Source organism: Crocodylus porosus, unplaced genomic scaffold, assembly GCF_001723895.1.
Source record: "Crocodylus porosus isolate Cpor-Errol unplaced genomic scaffold, CroPor_comp1, whole genome shotgun sequence".
NCBI classification, from domain to species: Eukaryota; Metazoa; Chordata; order Crocodylia; family Crocodylidae; genus Crocodylus; species Crocodylus porosus.
This window is the reverse complement of record NW_017728907.1, coordinates 46141672-46155986: the sequence shown is the minus strand read 5'-3', so window position 1 is coordinate 46155986 and position 14315 is coordinate 46141672. Positions and strand designations below refer to the sequence as shown.

The 14315-nt window shown below is 52.9% G+C and overlaps 1 protein-coding gene across 6 annotated transcripts in view; it reads right to left on the bottom strand.

The window, feature by feature from the left end:
• The window catches only part of RNF220 (ring finger protein 220), a 223520-nt gene that overhangs the window by 9072 nt on the left and 200133 nt on the right, over positions 1 to 14315 (bottom strand). For all 6 annotated transcript variants that reach the window (XM_019531308.1, XM_019531310.1, XM_019531309.1 and 3 more), the window contains 2 exons: positions 3148 to 3256; positions 1831 to 1905 (listed from right to left, as the gene is read on the bottom strand). In XM_019531308.1, the coding sequence (XP_019386853.1) occupies positions 1831 to 1905; positions 3148 to 3256 (184 nt within the window). The remainder of the gene's footprint in view (positions 1 to 1830; positions 1906 to 3147; positions 3257 to 14315) is intronic.

Below are 14315 nucleotides of genomic sequence, written 5' to 3'. Positions count from 1 at the left end.
AGTCTTTCCATGTGTGCTGCCCACGCGGGCTCCCTCCTCGCCCCCCCGGGGGGCTCGCTTTATACCCCGGGAAAGGTAACAGGGGCGATTATTACACACACTATCCCACAGCTCCTCGCTCATTAAAAAAAACAAGAGTCTCTTTTGTGCCCGAAATATAAGGAGATACCTTAATTAGAACAATGCAGATTGGTGCGCGCTCAACGCCGGGCCCAGCTGCTGCGTGCCATTAAATTCATAAAAAGCGGGGGAAGGGGCGAGGCGGAGGGGAGGGCAGCCTTAACGAGATTACACACATTGACTTTGATCAAGACACAAAAGCACCAAGGCGTTCCAGGGTTTTTATTGCTGTCTTCGGGCTACGTTTTAATGGTTACATTAGAAACATGCGAGCCCAGGCCAGGGGATTTTGCGCAGGAGCATGCCTCGTGAAAGGCCTGCTTTAATAAATTGCGGGCTGTGGGGAGAGGGGAGGGCTGGGGAACAGATGAGTGGCTGCTTATTAATTGCTTCCCCTACACAAGTGCCAAGTGCCTCCTGCCCCATCCTGCTGGTCCTGTCCCCATCCCCACTCGCCTGCCCAGGCAGCGGAAGAGCCGAGTGCCAGTACGGACCCTGGCTGGACAGTGAGAGCAGCCCCATGTGCTGCTTTCCTCGGGGGGGGCGAAGCCAAGGGGAACCCCTTGCTGCCTGGAGGGGTTCAGCCTTGTGATGATGGCAAATGCAACAAAGGGATCTGAAGGCAGCTGGGATGGTACACATGAGCATCAGAAGGGCTTGTGACCGGTCAGCTAAAGGGGAAGAGAGGAGAGGGGGACCCCATACATGACAGCAATGCTCAGCTGCCAGCTCACAGCCCCTCCTGAACCTGGCGATCCCTGGCGCACCTTCCTGCTACGACAGCTGCTGATGGGGTATGAAAGCCTGTATGACCAACTGGTGACAGGACTAGGAATAGCTGCGTAACACTGCCCACGGCGGAGCCAGGTTATGGAGGTTGCTACGGACACCTGCTGTTGCTGGGGCTTCACTGTCCTGCCAGCTTTGGCAGGCAAGTTTTTAAGCAGCGGTGTTAAAGGAGATACTGCCCAATGGTCGGGTCGTAAGGACAACAGGATTTCGCTGTGCCCAGCAGCAACTGCTTTGAAAGGCGTGACATTCCTCCATGCGGCCTGCAATCTAGCATGGGAATATCCCACCAAGGCAGGAGAGTCAGGGCAAAATGGACCAGCTCTGATTTCCACTGCTCCAGCTGAGGGGTGAGTGAGGCCGGCAGTGACTGGGACACCTCCAAATAAACTCTGAGTCTGGGGTGTGCAAAGCCACCCCTTCCATCCAGTCCAAAACCTAATGAGAAGCATTGCCACATCCCCGATGCTGTTTCCACCCCTCTAGAAACAAAAGCCACCTCCAGCACTCTCGGCTACGTTCACTTCCCCGAGCTTCCTGGGAAGCTCAGCTCAGCGTGTTTCAGTGGAGGTCCAATGCTGTAGCGGCCCTGCATGAGGAACTCCTCTGGCAGGCCAGCATGTTCCACGCCCCGGGGCCCCTCTGGCACATAGCCCTGAAGCCAGCAATAGCCATGGTGTGGTGCCCGGCTGCTCTAGCAATGGCACCTCGCACCCGACTCCAGGCAGGGGAACCCAGTTGGGGCTGGAACATGAGAGGGGCACTTGGCTGCAAGTGCTGGGAGCCCCCCAAGCCAGAACCATGCTCAGATCACGTGGTGCAAAACAGCAGCCCCCTGCTCCCACGGTAATTTGAAGCAGACCACGTGTCGGGGAGTGAGAGAAGTCTATGAATCAACAAGAAAGTAGTCGAGTGCCTCACCAGAGTCCGCAGCCAGCATTCTTCGCAGTGCACGTGCCAGCACTGGATGGAAGTCAAGGGCATTGTGTACGAGTCCTGCGGACAGAAGCAGAGACATTACCGTCGCTGTGAAGGCCAGGCCGTTCCTCCCCTATGGTTCTATCCCCTGGGTCTCATCTCCGGGGCACTCGCCTGCTTGGAGCCTGGCAAAAAGGTGCAGGCCAGAGACCCCCCACCCCCGCCTACCACCTCTGGAACAAGGAAGCATCAGGGCAAGGGAGGGCAGAAATCCTAGGGTCTTTGCACAAGCTCCCAGAAGCTTCCAGATGGAGGGAAAATGGAGCAAGATGTAATAGGGGAAAGCCTTCTTGGACCACGTCTCTGCCTCTCAAAAAGAGTCTGAGGGAGACTCGTGATCCACTCAAGGGGCATGCGGCTCAGCCTGGTTATCTGGAGAGGGAAACGCAGGAACTACCGCAGCCATGTGGCACTGATCCCAAAGGGATGGTCCCGTGACCATACAAGACCAGGGACTGGGGTGAGGTTAACTCTAATCCCAGGTATCTGCTCTGCTGGAGCGACTTCCCCACCAGCATTCCCTCTAAGCTGCACGGCGTGCATGGCTGCGCAGGCGTGCTCATGCCGTGCTGCTAGGTGTGCCTGTGTGGCTGCGCATGCCACACAGGCTCGAGGGAACGTTGCTACGGCCGGTGCACGTTCCCCCTTCTGCCTTGACAAACAGCCCCGGCAAGTGACAGCATGCCTTGGGAGACCTGCTCATCTGCTGCCAGCCGAGAGTGCACAGGGCTGCCCTGCATAAGCTCTTAACCTTCCTTCTGCTGACACACGGAGCTTGGAGAAGCAGCCTTGTGAAGGGGGACAGCTGCAGGTGCTGTGCCATTAGAGGGAGCTGCAGGCCTTCTTTAGGGAAGTCACAACACGGCCACACATGGAAGCATCAGGATGCAGGCAACTTCTAAACACTTGGGCACGGTCCTACCTCCGAACCGGGGCTGCTCTCCCTAAGGGCAGGCAAGCCCACAGACTGGAAATCGGGGAGCCTTGCACAGCTAGGCTGAGAGGAGAGGCCAAGGTCTTATGGCCCCTAGGATGCATGGGAATGACCTGAGCAACCATGTGTGCAGCAAAAGGGAAGCTGTGGGCTGAGAAACTTGTCGTACATGTACTCAGAGGGGAGGTGAGGGGCTCTGCCTTGGGCAGGCACAGGGGTGTGCTCCCCTTCCAGGAGACGAGTACGATTCTCTCCACCTCAACAGACACCAGGCCTCGGGACCAAGACATTTTCTGATTCATTACCACAACTGGAGTGCTACTCACCATGCAAATGAGACATTTATAGCGGTCCCCACGGGAAAGCTGCCTTTCTAACTCACGGACACGAGCCTTTAACGCTTCGAACGTTGTCACTGCTGAGTCTTCCGTAATTCTGCAAAAGATGACAGGAGTCAGGGCGGGTGGGCCGTCGGGGCTTGGGGAAAGGAGAAGTTAAATTTACGGCCCTCGAGGCGGGTGCAGAGGAGGATGGGAGAAGGCTGGGAGGAAAGGAGCTTGGCATGTGAGGGTGAAGGAGGAGCCTGCTTTCCACCGCGCCAAATAGGAGTCCTACCGAAGCCAGGCTGTAAAGCTTCAGCTAGGACCTGCGAGCAAAGGATGGTGGGTGGTTAATACTGGCTGGAGCAGCCTGCAGCCAGAGGGTGGCACAGTCCGCATGGATGGGCGGTCACCTCCATTCACCCTCTTCTGTCTGATCATCCTAAGGCTTTCCTATGTCAATGCAATTCCCTCCCCACTGCAAATGAGCATATGCAGCTCTGAGCCTTCCTCTCGTACAGGCAAGGCATGAACACAGAGGAAACCAGGAGCTGCAGATACCGCACACCACAGTGAGCGATAAAAACAGCTTATCCCCACTTGCCTGTGTGCCTGGGGTCACATCTGATGGGCAGCGTTATCTCGCACGTCACGTGGATACTGGGATGAGCATGACAGCCATTCTGCAAGCCTGAAGGAGAGGCATTCGGCCCCCAAAAAATCCGGGGCGCCCGGAGACAGCCAGGCTGGGAAACAGGGATGCCGGAGAAGAGCGGTGGAGAAGGCTGAGCCATGGTGACTTGGGCCAGAGACAAGCAGGCTTTTCCCCTGATGCTCTCTGGGGAAACTTTGATAGTAGGGCAGGGAAAAAGACTTAGTTTGCAGGTGACAGTGGTTTCGGTGAAGCCCAGATCAAATGTGACTGTCAGAAGAACGACTGCCTGCTAATGTTCGAGTTGTTATACGGAGCACCGTTACAGCTAGGAGCCCTGGTCAGGGTCCCACAGGCCTAGCTGCATGCAGGGGTCACAGAAACCAGCAAACAGCATATCAGCAGGTGGATACAAGGGACCAGAACGCATAATGGCTGGGTCAAAGGGCCGCACACGTGCCCCGTATGTAACCACCCTTAGCTGTAAGACACGGCACAAAGCAGCCTGGAAACCAGCCACGGGGGACTGTTGTGCTGGCTCTTCTCAAGGCAGATGGGAACTTTGCTGTGGCTTCTCCCCTGGGCAGGGCAGCCAGGATGAAACCCCTCGGTTTGGTGAGCAAAGCGAGCAGCTCTGCGACGCACTGGAAAGACTCTGGCGGGGGCAGAGGACAAATGCAGACCTTGAGGGCAGCAGAGCTTCACGAACAAGTGGCGCAGAGCTTCCTGCTGAAATGACCTGCCTGGTCCTCAGCAAGCAGGCAGCGCATGTTCAAAATCCTTTGCATTGGTTGAGCTGTGTTGGTTGTAGCTGTATTGGTCTAAGGACATCGGCAGACAAGGTTATTTGGGTAAATCCGATATCTTTTATTAGACCAACTAAAATTTTAGTTGGCCTAATAAAAGATATCGGATTTACCCTAAGAGCCTTTTCTGCTTTGGCACTGGTTGGGGATTTTTAGAGGAACGGTTTTGCTAGAAACTGCTGATTCACCAGAAGGGAGAGTTGTTTTTGCTGGGTCCCTCCCATTTCAGTGAGATGTCCCAGCCCGGGTGTTCAGCTGCTTGCCTGGCAGGTGTGCAGCAGAGACAGGCACGGGTCCCCGCTGCAGCGAAGAGCTGCATGAGGTGGAACAGCCGCACAATCCCCCTCCACCCCTTGCCGATGCTGCTCCTCTCTGCACAAACAGCTGCTGCAACCGGGGCTGGAATGAACCCAGGGCTCCCACAGCGCTTGGGGGTGGCGATCGCACAAAGGAGCTGTCAAGCCTTGGTCCTGTCTGGATGGGACCTGGCATCTCTTCTGGAAACTGAAAAGAGTTTTGCTCCCTTTGCCCCTGGAGTGCCGCTGCCCTGAAACCTGGTGCATTGGCAGCGAGGTGACTGCTCTCTGCTATCCAGAGAGGGGCAGGAAGAGATCCACGGGGACCAGAGAGCTCTGAAATGAGCCGAGTTCCCCCTCAGCAGAAGCAGCTGATGAGCAAACCGCCAACAGCAGCTGAATTGGCCTGTGGGGAGGCACGGCTCCTCTTAACGCCCTGAGTGATGAGCCTCTCGGGTGGGATGCCGGGAAGGCATCTGTCCCTGCCCCGCCATGACCAGGGAAACTCTCTGCCGCTGCAATGGGAGGCGATAGCAAATGGCTTGTTCACAGGAGTTGGAGCGGCTGACCCCATCGGCTGTTTTCGGAAAGCCTCCGAGAGAATCGCACCTGTCCAGTATTAAACGAATGAATCAGAAAAAGGAGGCTGAATAGAGGCATAAGCAATAATGCTCAGAGCCTGCCTGATACAATGGCCAATCAATAGGAGGGCTGTAGATCAGGGTGCTAGTTAGCTGGAAAATTACCGCACCGCTGCATGCGTCACGCTGTAGGGATCCTGCACAATCAATGCGGGAGGTATCGATTTAGTTATTATCACTTCATACGCTCCAGACATTGTTAAATATACATTTATTAACAAGGCTGGGGGGCATTCACAGGAGAGGGAGTTTTAGCCGGTGCAACCTCTCCTTGCTCAGCTGCTGCAGCCGCCTTTAAAGCCTGCATTCCTCCCTGCCAGGTGCCCTCTCAACGAGCCCTGACGATGGATCTAGGGGATGGGGCTCTACTCCTCTCTCCTGGGCAGAGATGGGCACGGTTCTGGCCACCTGCATGTCTCATGGGCGAGATTTTGGGAAAGTCTTTGAGAGCAGCAGATACAAGAGGTGCAAAACTCCAGATGATATCAAAAGCAAGAAGCAGCCACACTGCGGCTTCCAAAAGAGGTGGAGGAAACAGGGTCAAGGGAAATAGGGAAAACATCAGCCAATGCAGGAAGCTGGACCAACCTCCAGAGAGGGAATAAAGACAAGAGTCACTTCCTATGTGCCTGTCTCGGAGCTCATCCCACTCCCTCCCACATCCCACAAGCACCGCTTGACAGGACTCTTCCTGTGCTGGGCGAGCACAGAGCTCCCTCCCATGCATGCTCACACTCGTGTGCTTGGGGAAGACGGCATGTGACACGGGCCAACACTGCATGCTTTGACACCATCATGAGCACCACTGGGTGCGGAGGGCAGGAGCTGGCAGCAGACGGTGCTTGGAACGGGGTCCAGGCTCTGGGGCCAGCCCCAGCTCTTCCGCTGTCCTGCTCTGGCACCTCGGCCAGGTCCAGTCAGAGCCAGGGTGTATGGGTGTGGACCATAGCGTTCCTTGACCTGTGTAACGAGCACTGAGAGCCAGGACACACTAATGCCAGTACAGAGATTGGGGGCAGCTGTCTTGCAGAGCTGCTGGGATGCCTGGACCCCAAACGCCTGACTTTTCACCCGTCCCTGTGCTAACAGTGCAGGTTTCTCTCCCAGTAAACACTCCTCCCAGGTGCCTCTTCCAGGGGTGGATGTTCATCACACGCTCTCCACTTTCCCCCCCAAGAACGGACATGCACCATGGAGGGGATTTGCTCTGTTACGAGAGGCAGGCTCCCGTGCCCAGAAACCCCAACTATGGGCACTGCCTTGCGGCTGGACAGCCACGGAGATGCGGGCACGGGGAAAGAGTCACCAAGGCCCAGCTTTGAGGATGAATCTCTGAGTTACCCCCTTTGTTGTCTGCTTGCTGGGTTTTGTGGTCAACCAGACGGTAATGCAGCAGAGGTTTCTGTGCCGGCTCCACGCCAGGAGACAGATTTATGGAACTGGGCAGAAGGCGAGGAAGAGCATCAGCAAACCCTTTCCTGCAGCTTGCTCTAAGCTGTTGCCTCTCTCTTCTCTCTGCCCCACGGCTCTTTAATAAACCCCAAACCCGCTCACTCCTTCTCTGTTCCAGTCCTGGGAAAAGAGAGACAAAGAAGCCACCCAGAAGACAATAATCTCCATGTAAGCTCCTTCCATGGGCTGGGAGAGTCTCCTGGGGGAGGCAGCTGGCCTCCCCATAAGACAACCAAGCCGGGTTATTTGTCAAGCATTAGCATGCCTGCGATCTTTGTTTCTCCAAATTAAATCGAGCGATTGCCACCCGCAGTCCCCGGGGGCAATCACAAGCAACTCCGTTAATTAAATTATCTCTGATTCCGCAGCTCTGGAATCTCTCAATTGACCGAAGATTGTGCTTTATCAACAAAATACTTGACCAGAGAGGGGGGGAAAAATGCTGATGCTGGAGCAGCCAACTTCACCCCAGATGACAGCCGAGTGCCCTTCTGGAGAGAAGCCACCAGCCAATACAGGCTAAGGAGTCAGAGCTGTGCGGAAAACCTTCCTACCTGCGGTACTCAGCCGCCGCGGCGCTCCTGCAGGGACTCGCTCCAGGCCGCTCGTACACCATAAAACAAGAGCATTACTACATTTAACTCCCTGCCCCTGCGCAGCCCGAGGGTGCCACAGCTCCAGAGCCTCCGCGACGGGAAAGCGTCTCGAAGCTGTCAGCCAGGACCTGCCTCCGGGGGGTTTTGCTCAAGGAGCTCGGCTGTCAAGTGCTCTCCATAAAACATCCCTCCGGTTTGTTTATTTCGACCGGGTATAAATTTTCCCTTCTTCATAAATGGCCGCACTGTACATAACATTCCATAAATTTTAACTGCGCCACTGTTTGTATGTACCTTGTAAAAAACGTTTAGCGCTGATTAAATGCACCGCCCGTAAAATTTCATGGGCTACTTTTGACACTTGATATCCCGACCTTCCACTCTTCCCCACCCCCCATGATACATTTATTTTTGTTTCCATGTGCCTGTAAACGTGGTGGTTGGCAGGAGAATACGCTGCACTCCTGACACACATGGGCACAGGGGTGGCCAAACCACGGTACATGGCCTATGAGTGTGGCATGCAGCAGGAAGGGAGGGAACGGAGAAGCAGACCAGGTAGGGAGCACAGAACAGGGAGCAGAAAGCAGAGCGGCAGACTGGGCAGGGGAAGGGGATCGGAGTGGCGCCCTGGGGGAGGGGTGTGGGCTTAATTGATGGCACATCTGCCAAAAAGCTTGGCTCCCACTGGTTTCAATCTTTTCCCCTGATCCCAGCACTTGCTTTCCAGCAGGGCACTGGTCTGGTTGGGGAATCTGAAGTTAAAACGGTGACAACAGCTCTTGCTCCTAAAGCCATACGAAAGAAGATGATGATCCCGGCAGAAAGCACGTTCCACTGGCTCTTGCAAAGGGCACAGGTGAAGCTGCTAATGGCTTACACGGGATGCATACCGGATGGCCAGAAGGAAAGCTTGGCTGCAGCAGGACTGAGGCAGAGCAAAGAATGGATCCGAAACAAGGATCGTCTTGGTCCCTGCACTGCAGGGAGGAAAGCTCCTACCCCGTGCTTGTTTTGGGGGTGCGATCCAACATAATCCTGATCCAACAAGCAAAGCAATGACACTGGAGTCTCGCATAGCTGCAACCCTCCTTCCCTGCCTCTCCGTTTACCTAACTACCGCGCACTCCTCTGGCGCAGAGATTGAGCTTTATTAGCCTGTAAAGCACTGCACGGCACCAGAGCTGTGCACACATAGCAGGAGGAGCGTTTGCTCAGACTAAAGGAGCAACAGGACGCAATGTAACGTTGCACCTTGCTTATATTTAACACTACACCCAGAGCATCAAAATTACCAGGCAAGATAGGCTAAGGAGTGAAAAACAGCCTAATTAAGGATGTTGGAGTTTTAAAAAAAAAAGGTCCTCTGTTCCCAGAGTAACATCACCTGCCTTGCACTTTTGCTGGCAGTGACTGCAGTAGGTGCAAGCTCCAGTGCTAGTCATGCAATCACAGCCAGGCAGGCTCACAGGGGAGACGGCACGGGGGGCCATCCTACAGGACAGCAGAATTAGGGCATGAAACCCTGCCAGTTTTACAGGGGGGTCTTTGAAAGGGACAACTGCAATACTCTCATGTCAAAGAGCATTTGGATGCAGAGGGATGTCCACTGTCATTACTGAACTAGGGGCAATAACCCCAAACTAGTAGATGGTAAGTTTAAAACGAACACAAGGAAGATGTGCTACACCCAGCGTCAAATTAAAGGGTGAAGCTCGTTGCCACCAGATGTGGTGGAAGCTGATGGTTTAATCAGGGATCGGACACGTGCTTGGAAGAAAGGGGAATCAGTCACTATTGAGTACAGGAGGGGCACGGCCTCTGCATCAGATCTTCCTAGACCTTAGGGCACTCTCTTTTCCAGCCTCTGCGTAACACAGGAGACTGGGCAAGACGGACCTGGGGTCCAACCCAATAAATGGTTGGTCTTATGGCAGATGTTGGCAGCAGGAGGCTGCGCTAGGAATACATCTCACCGGATGGGAAAGCCAACGCAGAAGGGGCCAATCCCTTGCTGGAGTAAAAAGGCACGTAGCAGCCCTGAAGTCAACCAAGCAATAATGCTATGCACCAGCTCAAAGGCTGGCCTCTGAAGCTTTTGGCAAGACATCAGCGGTTTAGGAACTGCATTCACCATACCTACATTAAAAACCTTATTTAGGGGGCCTGTCTTTAATCCACCCTCTTTTAAAATAAAGGAGGTCTTCTAATCCAGTCAAGGGTTGTCACATGCATTGAGGGAATTGGCACGGATGTTAATTTATTGTCTTCTAGGAAAAAAAAAATGGAAAAAAAAAACCCAGAGAGAGCGCCCTCTTGCCTTGATTAATGTATGTTTTTGTATTGTAAGATATTAAAGAATGTTGCTTCACCTGTAATTATAGCGGATGGTTTATTTTGGCGAAGTGCCCTGGCTCCCGGTTGCCAAGTGATGAATAATGCAATGTTCCACGTTCTGGTTTCCGTGTTCAGAGTCGCGAATTCGGAACGGGGTGGGAGGCGAGGGCGCAGGCTGGCGAAGCCGCGGCTCTCCGAGGCACGAGCGCCTCGATTTTATACTTGCTTGCACAAGTTGTTAATGCCGGCAGCTGCTTGCCAAGTTTGGATGCTGCTCCTGACTAAATTTCATCTCGATGCAAACCCGAACCGTTGTCTCTGCTCTCCCCGCAGAGGAATTATTTCTCTTACACTTGCACGCGCTGTTGCAATATCACTGAGGGGGCTTACCGTTGCAGGGAGGCGTTGTAAGCCGTGTTTAGTTGGGACCTGAGTAAAGATTCCCCCAAGAGTTTAACGACAGAAGAATTCATTATGCTTTCACACCTCCCCTGCCTCGGCAACAGAGAGCCCAACAATGTCTTTACAGAGGCAGAGAGTAAATTCAGGAGCTGGCTCGTCTCTCTCTCTTTTTTTTTCCTGGCCTGTGTTTCATCGGGACACATGGGCCCAGCCCGGATCAAAACAGAGACAGATGGCACGACTGCTCATTCAGAACGTAAGAAGCCTCTGAGTCGGTGCGTTGAGATGCAGCCGTAGTACCCACTGGCCACTGGGAATGATTGGAAAAGGAGGCTAGTGAAAGGCTGAGCGCGTGCCAAAAGCCTAAATATGCCATTTGAGCAATTATAGTTCTACATGAAAGCTGGGAGAAAGAATACATGAGTCGTTCTGATTCAGATTTAGAGCCTAAGTCCTCTGCTCCAAAGAGAAAATAAATGCCACCGCACTGCTTGCCTAAAGCAGCCCTGGCTGCAAAGAACAAGAGCCTCGCGCGGGAAGGCTGCTGTGGCGCAGCGAGGTTCCCTGCTGAAGCAGCAAGGAAATAACTTCCCAGGCCAAGCTCCACACACAGCTCATCTCCTACGTGATGCTGATGGTCCTTTCTCCTCTCACACGCGTCTCCCAGATGCAAGAGCATTTCTACCATGGGTCTGGGGGGCAAGCCCAGAGAGTCTGGAAGCACAGCCTCATGCAAGGGGCTGGCACACCGACTGTGGCTCCATCTTGTTCTCCGGGAGAACCTATTTGGTTCGAGATGGAAGAACGGCTGCAGAGACCTGTTGTCTAGACAGGCGACCCCTCTCCACGGAGAAAGGGGGTGGCTGTAATGTGCCACTGGATACAGACTGGATGCAGCTCTCTGTCTACTGGTTTTTTTAGATCAGAGGCACCCCATGTTAGACTCGGGGCACCCCTCATTAGATTCAAGGCACCCCTTGGAAAATGCTAGCTTAGTTTCCACTTGTTTCTTTGACTATAGGGAACAAATAGAGCAATTCTTCCATTGCAAAGAACTCAGGAAGACTACAGAGCAGAAGGTTTTCAATGCTCTGGAATCCTAGTTGAAATTTCTGGGTTGATTTTGATCACGTCTGCACACCTTATAGTGCTAACATTGCATAGCACCCCGCAGCACCCTGGAGAGCATCTCAAAAAGGCACCCTGGCTGAGATTCACTGGCCTTCTCCTTGCCCCAGTTCAGCGAGCCAGGCAGTTTCCTGGGGCCGAGAGGTGATCTTGGCAGAGCCTCACCTCCCCTCTCCGCACAATGAAGTTCTTCCGACTCTCACGGACAGAAGCCAGCAGCTGAAGTAAACAGGAAGTTTCCACGTTGTCACTGCGGTGCTTGAATTCCTCTGCTGCCTGCTAAGGGGTTTAGCCTCCAGCTGATAAGCTTTCCAGAACTTCCCATTAACGGTCATTGATTGGGAGTTACACAAGGGCATCGTGATAATGCATCTGCAAAGTAGTTTCCTAGAATCCGCGTGACCTGCCCGGGAACTTTCACACTGAAGTTACCGAGTGTTATTCAATAGCTCCCTTCTGCAGGGAACCAGAGGCCTGGAATTAGCATCACTTACGCTAAACCAGTCCCTCCGACAAAAGCAGCACAAAGCCGCTAAAGGACGTGAATGCTTTTATTGACGCTGCCTCACTGAGCACCAGGCCAGAGCTGCCGAAGGAAACCAGCAGCTGACAGGACGGAGACTGCTGGAAATTAGAAACCAGCTCTCGAAAGGATGGAGAACAAATGTTCATGCATCAAAGTGGGTAATGTGGCTTTTGGGGAGGAGATTCAAAACTGTCAAGTGAGAGACAAAGGGAAAAAGCAGGGTTGACAAATCGGTCGATTGACTGCATAGTTTTTGACTGATCAAAGATTATAGCTATTTTACAAAAAAAGCCCCTAGATTTGTCATTTTCTTGAAAGAAATAAGATTTTTAAATTGGTTGTTTTGGCCACGTTTCTAAATGTGAAAAATTGTGCTTTCTCTGGGTATTATTTGGACCTACTGGGAATTTTTTACAATTTTTGACTGGTCAAATACCCAATCCTAGAAGAAAAGAGAGTGAGAGGGAGCGAAGGCCTGGTCAGAAGCCAAAGGAGCAAGGTTCAGGCCCTGGCACTGAAGAGACATGGAGACTGAGTGTGTTTCTAACATCAAGAAGCAGGTTACTGAAAACATGCTGCAGCTGAGAGAGAAGGGAACATGCCTTTTCCTCCTTCAGCCTGCTCTTTCCCCCAGCCACTTGCTTTGCAATACTACTTCATTTACCAGCCCAAGAGTTTTAAGACAAACATTCTGGACTAGCACTACCTTTTTGTTTGTACAGTGCCTGGCGCAAAGGAGTTCCTGACTACGACCTCTGAGCACTGCTGCAGCCACCATTAAATAGCAGCGTGGAGATCGAGGAAGCCAATAGCCCACACTTCTCATTTCCTGGAGTTGATAAACGTGGCACCGGAGCATCATGTTATGGGGAACCTTTTGGAAAATTATATACCTGGCAAGTACAGCCAGGTCAGTGGATTAGAAAGACTCAGAGGCAGGCCCTGGCTGGAGAGCGATGCCTTGTGACAGGGAGGCCGGGGGACCTGCTCCTTCGCTTTCCACCTGCCTTGGGTTGAATGAGCCTTGAGACATTCTGCAAATTCACAGATCGTCCTGAAGTTCAGAACTATTTTTGATTATTCATGGGATACCAGGCTTGGAGGGCTCCTAGGTGCAAGGTACCCCCCCCATCCCACACACATACACAAGGAAGAAAAGCCCTGCCCCATAAAGCTTACAGTCTAGGACAAAACACTCAATCACATCCTCAGCACACCACAAAAAACACAGCGGGGTCAAGTAACCTTCATCAGAGCGGCTGCTTTTAGGAACCAGCTCTCTTGCCGACAAGCTGTTCCCACGTCCAAGGGCAGAATCAGGCTGCTGGCAGGCAGCTGTTTGTGCTTTATAAGCTAAAGTTTCTCTTACCTATGGAATAACTCCAATATTTCACAGGGAATCATCATCCATCTAACTGAAATACCCTCTAACGGCCCATCAGCCTCATATCCCTTTTGAAATAGCACAGCTGAGCACTTGCTGGGCCACGATTTATTTTTTACCTTCTAAGACATCTTGCTAACTCTATAGCTCAATGGTGACAGTCGAATTTCACACTGCGATAGCCCCCCATCGATTTTTCACTCTCGAGAAGCAACTCCACAAATTAAAGTTAACAGCATTTCTGGAACTTAAAAAAAAAAAAAGAAAGAAAGAAAAAGAAAAAGAGAGAAGAGAGACTTGAAGGGCAAAAGATGCTTGAATTGCACCTCTGACACACACACATACACAGCCTCCCTGGAGCTGCGTGGGGGCAGGAGGAAGAGCCCGAGAGCCAGGCGATGGCTGAGGGGGGTAGGAATGGATGGACCACAGCTACTACCCCAAGCTTGCAGGCTACAACTTTTAGGATCTCTTATATTATGTTCCTTCATAAAACATTATGCCCTGCTAAGCCAAGTGACGGTGAAGGGTCTCAAGTAGCAGAGGACCAGACAGCATCTTGAGTCTTGCTGTAAAAGAGACCCCCAACTCACGGAGAGCTCTGAGCTCCCCCAGTAACCTATCTTGTTGGTACCAAAACACGCCAGGATCTAGACAGAGCTTGGCTGGCCCAACGGTTTTAAGAAATCACTTGCAGGGGACGGCTATCATCCAGAAACAACACGGGACTCAGAATGACGCTCTCGCCACCGTGGCCCTGGTTAGACCGTTCTGGACATCAGCTGAACCAGGAGCACCGGCCGTCTTGAAGAGCAATGTGCATGTTATACACACACTACATACCATCGGCAGGGGGGAGCCCGAACCTGAAAACACCCGCACGCAAGCCTCAGGTGTACCCAACGCACTGACCACGGGTTCCAGCGCATCCGGCTTCGCTCGCAGGTGGTTTCA